General features: G+C 46.1%; 1 protein-coding gene across 1 annotated transcript in view; it reads right to left on the reverse strand.

Moving 5' to 3' along the window:
- Positions 1-14,860, reverse strand: part of LOC138505094 (uncharacterized) — a 717,078-nt gene that overhangs the window by 206,841 nt on the left and 495,377 nt on the right. The window contains exon 47 of the mRNA XM_069625408.1: positions 7,694-7,960. Within this exon, the coding sequence (XP_069481509.1) occupies positions 7,694-7,960 (267 nt within the window). The remainder of the gene's footprint in view (positions 1-7,693; positions 7,961-14,860) is intronic.

Genomic DNA, 14,860 nt, shown 5'->3' on the forward strand with positions numbered 1-14,860 from the left:
CAGGCAGGGGTGCCCCTGATACCCGGAGAGGGGGCTTGCAATAGCGTCTGCCCACTGACAATGAGCATCTTTGGACACTGGTGTTCGGGGGGGAGGTAGGAGGGTGGAGGGGGTGTGTTGGGCTTACTTGGGTGGCGGGTCGATGGGGTGTGTAACATAATTTCACATATGCTATAAACATTTCACAATCATCCAATGAGATGTGTGGACATTGATCTTTGTGTACGAGGCCTTTATAGGCGTACAGTCCATATTGTGCATGTTCCAGACACACACAGTGCCACAAGTCCCGTGTCCATGTATCAGCCACCAGGCGTGAGTGCTAGAAGCATGAATCTATGATAATATGACGAATTTCACGGCCCTCCTGTGCCTCGCGGACTCCTTGAGGTGCTGCCACATCCCCACCCTCATCATGACCATCTTCAGGTGCTTGCAGTTCTGCGTCAGGGGGCATGGGCACATTTCTACGTACGCACATGTTGTGTAGCATGACACATGCCATGACCATCTTTGCAACCTTCTCATGGCGGTACAGGAGTGCCCCGCCAGACCTGCTGAGGCAGCGGAAACGAGTCTTCAGTAGGCCGAATGCCTGTTCTATGACTACACGGGTACGTGAGTGGGCATGGTTGTAGTCCTCCTCATGCTGGTTCTGTGGGTTCCGGAGTGGTGTAAGGAGCCATCTCTTCAGTGGATACCCGGCATCACCTGTATGTGGACAATAAAGGATGTTTGTGGAATGACATTGCTACGTACGCATCCCCCCCCTTCCTGCCAGGTTATTGCCGCATCACATACCCCACATTATCATGCATGAAATGAGACTCACCGAGTAGCCAGGATCTGTTCCTTGCGTGTCGCTCCATGTAGCGTGGTATTGTAGAGTTCCTCAAGACCATAGAATCATGGGTTGATCCAGGAAATCGGGCACAACAATGTGTAATGATCCTGTTGGAGTCACACACCATTTGTACATTAAGAGAATGATATTGTTTTCGGTTGCGGTACTGGGCCTCCATGGCATGTGGGACGACCAATTCCACATGGGTGCAGTCGATGGCACCAATGCAACCCGGCATGCCGGCAAGTGCATGGAATCGCACTTTTGTGTTCGTAATTTCCTGCTCCGAGCGTGGTAGAGAGATGTAGTCGTCTGCATGCTTCAGGAGGGCATCGAGCACTTGCAATAGTGTCCGTGACAACAGTGGCTGTGAAATGCCATGCAACTGTCCGACTGTGTGCTGGTAGGTGCCTGTGGCCAGGAAGTGGAGTACAGACACCACCTTCAGTAGGGGTGGGATGGCGGTTGGGCTATCTATCATGCTGACAAGGTCAGCATGTGTCATGTCCACAATGGCGGTTATGGTGTCCCGGTCCAAACGGTAGAGGGTGTGGATCTGCTCATCAGTGAGGTTGAACGGATGTGCTCGGAGGCGTGGGATTGCGGGCTGCCTGCATGGTGGTAGTGGCTGTGCTGGTGGGCCTTGCTGGCCCTGCCTTGCCCTCCTCCTCCTCCTGCGTCTCCTCTGTGCGGTCGGTTGTTGTAGTAGTTGGTGTTCGTCTTCTTCTTGAAGTTGGAGTACTTGCAGTGCTATCAGGTCCCCCAGGGCCAACATCGCTAGTCCTGCCGGTAGCATTTTGGAGTGGGTGTGGTTGTGGGAGGGGGTTGGGTGTGCAATTTATGTGTTTTCAGGCTGTATAGCCTCCACCTGTGGTGATTCATTCCACCTGTGCAAGCTGCAATCCCCTTTGGGCGAGCACATCCCGCACACAACGCTGCAATTCGACGAATGGCATCTTGCTATTACAATCATGTATTTAATCCCGATGGCAGTGAAATATTGGTTCATATGTTCATTCTGCTATGGTCCCATTGTTTCACATACTATCTTTGCAGTCGCGAACAAACTTGTGAAGGGTCAGTGGAATGTAGTACTCGATTAACGGTGGACCCTCATGCAGCACTGTACCGAGGTTCACCGACGGGCGGGGCGTCCCATTTGTGAGTGAAGCCAGTTGCCATTTTCACACACTGCCGCACTACATGGATGGATTTGTGATTTCAAGCGGTCACAGATGCCTTTTCGACGTGATGTTGCAAATGAGGAATTCGAAGGACAGCGCTTTCGGTTTTCAGCTAGCGGCGAGGAGACGCCCACAGGTCTGACTGCAGATATAAAGTTCTATTGTTTAATGTCCTTCGGACAGGGGCCATGGCGAGAATGCAATGATTGATATGAATAGTATGGGATGCGCAATAGCGTAGTGGACGATAAGGCCGGACGTTCCCAAATACATGTTACTTCACAACACTGGAATTCCGGGCTGGAGCACAGTGGATTTTGCAGACTGCATTACGCACAGACTCAATGGAAATTTCACATGTTATGTGAGTAAATAATCAGGCGTTTTCATACCGGGATGAGGGAATGATGTATGGATGCATGGACAGATGATTTAATAGTGAGTTTGCCATGTACATGGCTTTTTGGAATCTATCCACTTCCCCTGCGCTATGTGATGCAGGGCTGCCATAGTGGGACCATCGTCTATCTGCCCTTGTTGAACCCTCCCTGTCTCGACGCGCCTTCAAACACTTGTGTCTATGCACGTTACTAATCCCATCTAATGGATTCTGTTTTAACAGACGCATGCACACAAACACTCGTTTGTAATAGTGTTTTCACCTCGATTTATATAGTTATGATTCGCAAGTGATTTTTGGGTGGGAATAATCCTTTTGAGTGGGCTAGCATGCATATGGCTGTGGATTTAGTGTGATCATTGAAGTGAGTAATTCAAATGAAGTTCTGATGCCCATACTATTCTTTTTCATTTCATTTGGGTGACAGGTATCTCCTCCCCTTTTGCCACTGCCATCTGTATGCCACTCCTGCAGATGGATTTTACTCCCGACACCTGCTGCTTCGTGTTAATCAGTGGAGCACCATTACGATCTTATGGGACGATCGCCAATGGGCCACATGCCCTTACGCAGTACTAGTGGCTAGGAGCAACATATCGACCTTTCAGCTGGACTAGTGCCTACCTAATGGGACGGCCCTGCGGTTCTGGGCGCTTCCATGTTGCCTTTTTGAACGTGAATGTAGCCCCTGTGTACCATGAAGGAACAGGGCGTCACACAAGAAGAAGCTGGTCATTTATTGCGGATGCAGCCCACAATGATGAAATATATTTTGGAGTTCATGACCTAATAGCTGTATGGGCTTGGTGATTTTGTTGTGCATTTAATTTTGTTTATGATATTGACCGTGTAGCGTTATTCTTTGCAAGTAATGTAGCATATTCCTATTTGTGGAGCGATGTATTGTGAGAAGATCTGCATTGGGTTCCGGCTTCTGAGTATAGTTGCGTGGTACTGTACTGGGCGCGTTTGCCTACGAAGCCCAGTGAGGTCAGGGATAGGGGCTGCCATTATGACTGTTTTAATGATGTCATGCTCAGGGGCGGGGGATTAGCTTTTGTGTAACAGATGCTGGTCAGCCAGGTGGATTGGTGGAATGATGTGATTATCAGAATATGGCTGGTCACAGGTGCCTGTGTTTGCGTGCATTTCTTGGAGGGAGACTGAGGTCATGTCCATTGGAATAGCTTCTGTATTCGTGCCATCTGTGCCCTGCAGCTCCCATTGGCCCCTCTTGAGATGAGCCTGGCTGCTCAGTCACTCTGCCAACTTGTGTGGTACATGCTTATGCTGATTGTTGGTTTGTTTACTGGCAGGAGTACAGGGCTGGTGCAGTCTCACTCAGGATACTGCTTTGAATGTTGCCTTACACTGGTGTCAGGCGATGGGGGGCCTGTTTTTGTTTGTCTCATATTTCAGTTCATGTTGCTGTACTTGAACCTTCACATGCCTGTGCTGCATCAGTACGGCAATGGTGCCATGGCAAATATGGATGGCCACTCACAAGGCACTTGGAGCCCCTAGATTCATTTGTTCGTTGGCATGCATGGGTGACTTGTACATTTCACTGGTTGCATTGTGTGACTTCATTGCACCTACGAGGAGTTGTGCAATGTGGCCAGGGAGTGGTGTACAGGCACTCAGTAGGGCCTTTTACGGTTGGTTCGCGATGCCGTACTTCTCACCATGGCGGAATGGTACTTTCCGCCATGCTTGATGGCGTTAGGTAAATGTCCGCTAGGGTCAGAATTCGCGTACCGTTGCGCCATGGTGGTAATTACGGTTTGGCATGGCGCGCGTGCGCGTACTTGGTGCAGTTAGCGTTGGCGTTCACTACGGTGTCGCTAATGGCATCGTACTTTACGGTGACGGCTCATAATCGCACCGAGCGCTATTCGATGGCGGTATTGCATTTCCGCCATCGTTTTTCGATTTCCGCCAGGGTCGTAATGAGGGCCAATGTGTTTTGTGAGCAAACAAATGCATGCTGAAGAAAATATGCTTTGACAAAAAAGGGAATTAGATGAGGAGGAGAGTGTAGGAAAAAGGGTGTTCATTGTGAACACTCAATATGTAAACGCAGTCAATAGACATAATCAATATTATATGCAAGGAGAACAAACGTAATCCCTAATTATTTTGAAAGAAAACATAGATTTTAGTATCAGAATTGACACAGACATTTTTTGTCATAAAAGCAGAGTTTTGCAATCATCAATGTCCATGACTCTAATCTGTCTGAGATTCAGGTTAGAGGCCTCTCTTGCCAACGTGCAGCGAACGTCTACTGAAGCGAACAATACTTGATCACCCTAAAATGATTTTTGTGGAGAGGACTGATTGAGCTACCAACATTCAATTAGTTACAAGTATATTCCCTTGTAGCAACATTGAACATTCACTTGTAGGAACATTGTAGGTTTAAATCTGAAGAAATGGCGAAGTAAACATATGTTTTACCACATAGAAATTCTATGTGTTTATCCTTGACCAGCGGGCACATTTTACAAATGGCAACTTTAAGGTTCCTGGAACATAATTGGAAGCTGTGTTGTTTCAGTAGCAGTAGAATTAAAAATATCTCGGCATAATATGGCGTTTCATGGAATTGGTCACATAATAGTACTATCACTGTTCTGCACTTAAGCACCAGGTCCAGTAATGCCCCCCACCCTTGTGAGGCTAATATTGCTTTTTTTAAGTTGAGAAAGGACATGTACAGCTTTTTGCAACTAAAAAATAAAAATTCAAAAAAAATATGGGCGCCATGGATCAGGAGAGGAGGGACTACATGTTGTCCCTTCTCTCTTTTCATGCATCTGGACACTCCGGGAACACTAGTGCTCGCAGCACCGGCGAGGGACATAGAAGCAGAAGGTAAGAGGGACGGGGATGGGAGGGGGCGAAATGTGTGGATAAGGAGAGGGGTATGGGGAATGGGGACGAGGGGGATGGAGGGGCACTTACATCACTATCTGGAGGAGGAAGATGGTGGCCTCCAGCTCTGAGGAGGCTCACAAGTGGTGCTTTACCATGTGGCAAAGCCCCGTTTCTGAGCCTACTCATTGGCTGGGAGGCCAAGACCATGCCCCCGGCAGGTGGTAATACAGAATTTGCAAAAACAAGGGGGTTTCTGGGAGTTTCTCTATTACTGGCAATATATCCGAGGTTAGAGTCTCAACCATAGTCTTTAGCTCACCATCCTTTCACAGAAGAGAAATTTCCACTACACATCAGTCTTTGTCCTGCCCAAGGGCAGTCCAGCACCGAAATGCCTGGCAATTCTCTTCTGAACAAGAGTACCAACAGCAACCCCAAACACGTGTTTCAGCCTGGTGGGCCTTGTCAGTGAGGTGGCGCTGTGCCTCTATAAGAGCAATGAGCAAGGGTTCCAAGTCTGGATTACCCTAGTAACGTAGGGTGAAAACCCAAAGCTACTTAATATGCAAAAACAAGGGGGTTTCTGGGAGTTTCTCTACTACTGGCCTATATCCTAGGTTAGAGTCCCAACCAGAGTCTTTAGCTCAGCATCCTTTCACAGAAGAGAAATGTCCACTACACATCAGTCTTTGTCCTGCCCCGAATTCTCTTCTGTGAAAGGATGGTGAGCTAAAGACTCTGGTTGAGACTCTAACCCGGGATATAGGCCGGTAGTAGAGAAACTCTCAGAACCTCCTTACTAGGGTAATCCCGACGTGGAACCCTTGCTCACTGTTCTTAGAGAGGCACAGCTCCACCCCACTGACGAGGCCCAAGCAGGCCGAAACACGTGTCTGGGGTTTCTGTTGGTACTCTTGTTCAGAAGAGAATTGCCAGGCATTTCAGTGCTGACTGTCCTTGGGCAGGACAAAGACTGATATTTAGTGGAAATGTCTCTTCTGTGAAAGGATGGTAAGCTAAAGACTCTGGTTGAGACTCTAACCCGGGAAATAGAACAGTACTAGAGAAACTCCCAAAACCCCCTTGTTTTTGCATATTAAGTAGCTTGGGGTTTTCACCCTAAGTTACTAGGGTGATCCAGACGTGGAACCCTTGCTAACTGTTCTTAGAGAGGCACAGTTCCACCTCACTGATGAGGCCCAACCAGGCCGAAACACGTGTCTGGGATTGCTGGTGGTACTCTTGTTCAGAAGAGAATTGCCAGGCATTTCAGTGTTGGACTGCCCTTCGGCAGGAAAAAGACTGATATGTAGTGGACATTTCTCTTCTGTGAAAGGATGGTGAGCTAAAGACTCTGGTTGAGATTCTAAACCCGGATATAGGCCGGTAGTTGAGAAACTCCCAGAACCCCCTTGTTTTTGCACTAATACAGAATATTACAATTTTGTTGTAATCTTTGATATATGTTTTATATTGTGATGGATCTAGTCGTATTCAGTTCTCGAGTAGAGGAATTTTTTTCTTCTTGGATCACAGAGAGCAGCAATGATATGGGGCCGTTTTGTGCCTTAAATCAAACAGTTGTTTGATATTGCTTCTGCATTATTTCATATTTATTTCACAGCCAACTCTCGCAACAAATTATGCTGAAGAAGTAAAGCTGATATCCTTAACATTATGGTTCAGGATTAGACTTTTCTTACGTAATGAATAACCATTTCAATGTTTCTAGGTTAAGAGTGGAGACAGCCAAGTTACAATTTGTTTAAGGAAAATATTCCCAGAAAACACACGTTGGTACCACTACACAGACACATATTTGGAGAAAAAACCTCAGTAGTGAAAGCATCAGTTTTGTATGTTTTAGCAATTTTTGCAGGCAAAGGGGCATTGACATTTAAATATTTGCAAAACATTGAGGCATATGATGGCATCTTTCCGTCAAAAACATGTGCACATGGATTGTATAGACTATTCAATAAAAAGCAGAAAATATTAATTTTTGTCATTTTTGTTTCAGCTTTAAAGCATCAATAATTGCGAGTCAGGCAAAGGACATCACATTGGGAATATTGAGGGGTGCTGATGGCAACACCCATAAAATCACAGTGAGCATCTGTAGCAAAAGAACTGGGGCAGTCCTGTTATCATCATAGCTCCTTTTAACAACTGCCTTATATTTACCATTGTAGAGAAGCAGTGGGCGTAGTGAACAGCTCTTGCACTATTACGTTTAGCTTATTGCTAATAAAGAAAATAAATTCACAAGATCACCATAGGTTTTGGAAATACTGAATTCATGTTTGCTGGTACAATGTCAGAGAACAAGTAAATCAGTGTAGGGCATTCATGAACACAGTATACAAAAACAGAAACTCAACTTACTTGTGTATGAAGATATGATAACAGGCAAACTGATATAATTACCAGCAGCTACTGTCACAATGTGTATTGTGTAGTTTGTCCCAGGTACCAGGCTCACAAGGGTGGCATAGGCAGTGCTGTTTGTGACACTCCAAGCCCCCTGTGAACTACTGTATGTGATGTTGTAAATGAAATCTGCACCAGTCATATTTGCAGCAGGCGTCCACTCAAGGGAGATTCTGTTTTTCTGCACATTCTTCAAGCTCAGGAACTCTGGCATTGAAGGATCTATGGAGCATGAAAATATGTCATGTATTAAATGAAATGAAAGACGGAAGTGAATCGATTAATTGACTATGCTTACCAGGGTTGTCCAACTGCAGGCAATGAGGGCTGGAAAACATGTCAGATTGTCGGGCTATCCCGCATAAATATTCATGAGATAAATTTGCATACAATATTTCTAAATTCATGCTAATTTATCTTATGAATATTAATCAGTGATATACTGAAAAAGGCCAGGTTTGCAGTCCTGGGGGCTTGGAGTTGGACACTCCTGATGTAAATAGTAGGATATAGGATACACCTCTGCTATTGAGACAACTACATATGGAATCACATTTTTTTTGTCAGTGCAAACTCTGTAATAAATATGTTTAATAAATACGTATTCAATACACTTTAACAATATGACCTGCCCCTCTTTGCATGAGCATCGGAGTACTTCATATGCAACACATTGGCAATCAATAATGTAGCAGTAACGATGGAGATTACAGAGGGATGTAAATAGGGCAGAGCCAGCTTCAAAGACATGAGCTGATGGCATTGAGGAGAGCAGGTGAGTGCGGAATAAGGAAAAAGTTTGGGTATGTCTCGTGGACTCTTTTTCAATGTTCCATGTCCAAGATGTAAAGAGAAAGCCATTATTGATTTTTCAAATACATTTTTCCTTAGGTACATTAGGAGTAAGCAGCCTGTGACTCTCTAGAGGTGTTGGCTTATGGCTCCAATGATATTTCGCCTTTGACTATATGTCGAAGGGCAGATGGGAGTTGTAGGTAGGGCTGGGCGATATATCAACTTTTGGAAATATATTAATACACTTTCAGAATCGATATAGGATGAGACAATATCATTAACATCGAGTTATATACATATCTATACATAATTACATAAACTACCATTTTGTATTTACATTTTGATATTTACACAGCTCTGTGTATTCTGAAACAGGAAGAGTAACCTTGTATGTGCACTTTATTTTGATCAGTGTCTTATAAATAAAAGTGTTTGTGACATCTCACATGTAGTTGGCGGCTAACAACTGAGCATTTACCCACACAAACATAGTGAGATGTGACTTTTGGTCAATATTGGCCAGCCCTAGTTGTAGGCCAAAACATCCGGAGAGACCAAAGTGGATTCCCCTGAAGCTCAATGAAAAACTGCAAATTTCCTCTTGTTATTGGTCTGGAAGTGGAGTAGAAAAATGTGGAGATAATAACCTTCAGTTAAAGTCATTAGCATAAACATATAATCCTTAACAGACCACAGACGCAACAGCATTACAAAAACGTCTAAAACGTAACGGAAAAGTCATCAAAGAGCAAGTTGCATTGAGTTGATAAGGCAACATGATGGTTATCAATAAATCTTAAAATATTTCCCTCACAATTGCAGGAAACAAAAGGGAAGAAGTTGGTATGCATATGAGGACATTAAATAAAAAGGTGGACAAAAAGAGTAGTGATTGCATCCAATATTCAGTCCTCGTAAGCATCCCTTAATTTGTCACACATTCACTTGAAGTTCTCATGATTCCCCATGCTCCATGTGGCCAGTCTCCCCATCTCTATTATCCAGTCTTCACCCTGGAGAGGTTACTTGGACTCCAGGTTTCGTGAAACAAGTTTTTTTGCCAGATTCCACAATCTGAGATGAGTGAACAGGAATTTGGTAAAACGATGAATCATTTAAGAAGAATAGCTTTCAATTGAGCTGGACATCAATGCTGAGGACCAGGTCTATTAGTTCTTAATCCTCGGCCAGCTAGGAATGATATTAAGGCACCATGACATAAAATATGTGCAGATGCCCCTCTCTCTGCCACAGTTACATAATTTGGAATCAAATGTCCATTTCCGAGTCCAATGGAGTCCAAGACATATTTTTATTGCAAGAGACAACCAGCCATATTGATGATCAATTTAGATATTGTGCCAGGTCAGAAAAGAGACGGAGACAATATTTTGATATTGCCACTTTGTTTTTTTATTAAATTATTGAAAAAGGGCCTAACTTTTCCAATTGCTATGTGGGTGTTCCCTTGCTATATAAAACATTAAGGTGGTCGTTCATCATCAGGAAGTCATACACTGAAAACAAGTCTGCTGTCCAAGAACTTATCCTAACTGATCCTTCCACTAGTCTAACAAATTAAGTTCAGGAGAATGTCTCCCTTATCCTGATTGTCATTTCACACAATTTTTCTCCTTTGCTTAAGACTTCTTTTTAGTAGGTTAACTTAAAAAAATGTCTCTAGTCACTTTCTGTGTACATTCTTGTAACTCTTTCACAAGTTATTTTTGTCATCCCTCCTCCTTAGTGATTGTTTTTCCTGGAATCCCTATACATTCTCTGGCTTATGGGTTGCTCCACAGTGAAGTGCCTTTTGTACTACTGTAGTATATTCTTACTTAGTTGTGACATATACTTTTGGTATGCAATGTTCCCCCTCTCTTGGGGTGGCTTGGTTTGTGTATCTTTTCTCTTATGGGCTTCACTTGTCTTCCCTTCATAAAATTCTCTTTCTGGTTTACAGTCCCTGCCTCTTAATATATGTGGTACATTCCCCTCTTTCCAGGGTACTTGAGGCTCAATCTTAATGGTCTCTTTTCCAGCTTTTATGGTGATTCGCTATCTCACATTATTAGAGTTCAATTTCCTTGACTTTAATTTCCTTGTCTCATCAATTCCACTGAGACGATGTTCACCTGTTTCATAATAGTTCCCCGCCGGTCTTCCGTTTCTCCCGTTCTCCCTGTTACCTTGCAATATGTGGGGGAACATCTCCGGGGTCTGGATTCGCTCGGGTTCACTTCGGTCGTTTACATTCGTAACCTTCTCGTCTTCTCCAGTGTCCCGCTCTGGGGCCTATCTCTCTGTGCGACCTGGTAAGCCTGCGGGTATCTGGACGGTTCGTTGATTTTGCAGCTTTGCGGTTTTTTGCATTGTTGTATGGGTACACTGCCCACCACAAAGTCTTTGTGGTCAAGCCACCCCCTTGATTGGAGTTCCCGTCTCCTTGGTTTCTCTCTCCTTATCGACGCTTGGTGTCCAGCGTCTTGTTCTCGCTCTCAGAGCTGGTCTGAAAGTTGCAAGCTCTGTGTTTTTCTAATTCACTCCGCCTCTCTCATGTGTTACGCTGCCAGAGGACTTCACCTGTTTGCGTATGCATCTCTGCGCTTCATTTTGCATCAGCGTGTGCTCTCCTTTCAGCCTCTTTGTCTCAGTTAAATGGTGGTTTCTATTTAAGAGACACACTCTCTTTCTTGTTTGTATCAGTATAATTGAGTTTCTTCTTCAGCCAAGTCTGTTGTTTTTATACTGTTCTTCACATCTGATAGTCCCATGTATGCCACCATGGGGAATGACTTAGGGAGTTCCTCACAGAAATGGCATATTGATATTGATATTGTATTTATATCACACTCGTACACAAGTGTTTCAGAGAGCGACAAGGCAAGGGAGGGGAACAGGGGAGAACAAAACAGCGATCTTACTAGGCCCAGTGACATTGAGAACGCGCAAGTGCATGGGAGAGGGGAGGGGAAAAGTGCATGGAAGGGGAGAGAAGTGGAAAGTGCGAAGCAGAGGAGAAACAGATAAATAACAATAAATTAATAATAAAGGCAAGAAACAGTGGTAGTGCAGCCAGTAATTTGCAAGTGCTAGGTTTAAGGCAGCAGACAGGGTAGGTCTGATAAGTGCAGGAAGAAAAGGGGGGGCTATATGGGTACAGATACAGACCCCAGTGCAAGGGGTGGCCCGGAGGCAGTGCAGGAGGGTGGAGAGGTGAGCAGGTACCTGGGCCTGGAGGACAGAGGGTGGCCAGGTGCACAGTGCCAAGAGGGAACAGATCAGCAGGGGAGAGGGGGAGCAAAGGCAGTAGAAAAGAGGAGGGTCTTGAGGTGCTTCCGGAACCAGAGATGGTTCTCCTCAAGTTTTAGAGTAGCAGGGAGGCTGTTCCAGAGGGAGGCCCCAGCCGAAGACAGAGATCTATCCCCAGCTCATTTCTTTAAAAAACGACTGACTCTGAGGGAGTTAGAGGTAGAGGAGCGAAGAGCTCGAGAGGGGAGGTATTTGCGGAGGGATAGCTGAAGGTATTTTGGACCCAGGCCCCAGAAAGCCTTGTGGACAATGCAGAGGGTTTTGAATTTAATCCTTGCATCCACTGGGAGCCAATGGAGAGATTTCAGAGCTGGAGAGATACGATCCCAGGGCTTGAGGCCAAGGACAAGTCTCACAGTCCTGTTCTGGATTAGTTGTAGAGGGCGGAGAGTAGAGGCAGGTAGATTTAGAAAGAGGCTGTTACAATAGTCCAACAAAGAGAGAACCAGAGCTTGGGATACCATGAGCTTCTGCAGGAAGGTGAGGAAAGGCAGAGTACCTCTGAGGAGGTGCAGTAGGAAATTTGACTTTTTAGAGACCTCAGAGATGTGGGCGGAGAAGGAAAGGGTGGAGTCAAAGATGACCCTGAGGTTCTTAGCTTCGCAGGTGAGGGTAGGAGGAGGGCCAAGTGAGGCCGGCCAGAGAGTGAGGGGAAAGGATGGTGAAGGTGTGCCGATGAGGAGGATCTCCGTCTTGCTGGCATTCAGACAAAGATCATTGGCGGCACGCCAATCTTGAATGGCAGTTAGGCCATCAGAGATGAGAGAGGGAGAGGAGGTGGCAGAGGGCAGCCTGAAAATGAGTTGAGTGTCATCAGCGTAGCACTGGAAATTTGAGCAGAAAGCAGCAATGCAGTCGGCGAGCGTTACCATGTATTGGTTGAAAGGCCAGGGCAAGAGGTTAGACCCCTGGGGAACACCACAGGTAGAGAGGAAGATAGATGAAAGGAAGGAACCAAGTTGGACCTGGGAGGGTCGATCTGAGAGGAAAGAGGACAGCCATCCCAGAGCCTGATCAGTAATACCCAGGTTTTCACAGAGACGGTTGAGCAGGATGGTATGGTTGACCGTGTCGAAGACAGAAGAGAGATCAAGGAGGATGAGGACAGAGGGAATGTTAGAGTCAAGGTTGGAGAGCAGATCTTCACGGATGTTCAGAAGTGCAGTTTCCGTGCTTCTGGCAGCTCTGGAGCCAGACTGGTGGTCATGGAGACAGCCAACAGAATTGAAATGAAGGTTAAACTGAGAGATGGCCAACTTTTCCAGGAGTTTGCCCAGAAAGGGAGTAATGGAAATTGGGCGATAGTTAGCTGGACAAAAGGATCAGCTGTGGGTTTCTTGAGAAGAGGATGCACAAGGGAGTGCTTCAGAGGGGAGGGGAAGGATCCTGAGGCAAATGAGTGGTTGCAAAAATCAGCAAGGGCCGGACCGAGGGTGTCAATGGTCCTTGATTGTTTTAGAGGAACAGGGATGAACATGTTTTGATGAGGCTTTCACAGATCAGGCTTGTCTGGCGACCTCGTCAGGGGAGAAAAGAGGAAAGGACGAGAAGGATGGTGGGGGGTGGCTAAAGGAGGGTCAGCAAGCACAGATGGAGAGGGGAGAGGCGGGGTGGGGTGGAGAGGGTGGACAGGATGTCCTGGGAGTCCTTATCACCTAAGGGGTGCACTGGCTACCTGGCCACCCTCTGATTTCGGGCCCAGGTCTCCTCCCCCGCCAGTTGCACACCTGCACTGCCTTCCTTGCAACCCTGCACTAGGGGACTGTTTTTTCTGTATCCCTACAGTCCCTTACCAGCACTTGACACTTGATGCCTGCACTTACCCTTTACCCTTGCACTTGCCAGCTACTGGCCATACTTCTCTTATTGTTATTTATTCTATTATCCTTTTACTGCACTGTCCCCTCCCTCTTCCCCTCGCACTCTCCCATCCCCCTTCCTGTGCACTTGCGTGATCTGAATGACACCTGGCCTAGTAGGATCGTTGTCTGTCTTCCCTCTGTTCCCCCTCCCTTGCCTCGTCGCGCCTTGAAACACTTGTGTACAGGCGCATTATCAATGCCATATCATATCATATCACCTGGCAGTCAATATCACAAAGCACCTTAAAATTTGTAGGAATGAGTATTGAAATAGGGAGAAGGACTCACCCCAGTTCCAGTGCTTCTGGTGCTTCCGGTGTTTCCGCTCACTTATGCTTTTACTATAGCCAGAGGAATTATGGTAGAGATTTGATTTTCTAAATATTCCTCTTTAGATCATACAACCGGAGCATCGGGAACCATTAGGGTAAAAATCGAAGGAGCACGGAGCAAAGCTAACAGGGCCAACCTACACGCTGCACTCTGCTGTGATCTGCTGCAAGCTGGGCTGAAATAAGGAAAGGTCGTCCTCCACACAGTGAGCACTGAAAAAAGGCTGTGACACACAGGTCGGCTCAAGAGTCTGCAACACGACCAACACACTCGACACACTGTGCTGCGCTCTGCTGCAAGCCGGGCTGAAATAAAGCAAGGTCCTCCTCTACACAGTGAACACTGAAAAAAGGCTCTGTCACACAGCTCGGCTCAAGAGTCTGCAACACAACCAACACACTTGCTGCACTACGCTGTGCTCTGCTAAAAGCCGGGCTGAAATAAGGCAAGGTCCTCCTCCACACAGTAAGCACTGAAAAAAGACCCTGACACATAGGTTGGCTCAAGAGTCTGCAAAACGGCCAACATACTCACCACACTCGGCTGTGCTCCGCTGCAAGCCGGGATGAAACAAGGCAAGGTCCGCCTTCACACAGTGAGCACTGAAAAATTACTCTGACAGGTCGGCTCAATAGTCTGCAAAACGGCCAACATACTCGCCACACTCGGCTGCGCTCCGCTGCAAGCCGGGCTGAAATAAGGCAAGGTCCTCCTCCACACAGTGAGCACTGAAAAAAGACTCTGACACACAGGTCGGCTCAAGAGTCTGCAACACGGCCAACACACTCGCCGCACTTCCAAGTCATTTGAATGATGACCT

Source organism: Ambystoma mexicanum, chromosome 11 (genome assembly GCF_040938575.1).
Source record: "Ambystoma mexicanum isolate Mex_15411 chromosome 11, UKY_AmexF1_1, whole genome shotgun sequence".
In the NCBI taxonomy this organism is placed as follows: domain Eukaryota; kingdom Metazoa; phylum Chordata; class Amphibia; order Caudata; family Ambystomatidae; genus Ambystoma; species Ambystoma mexicanum.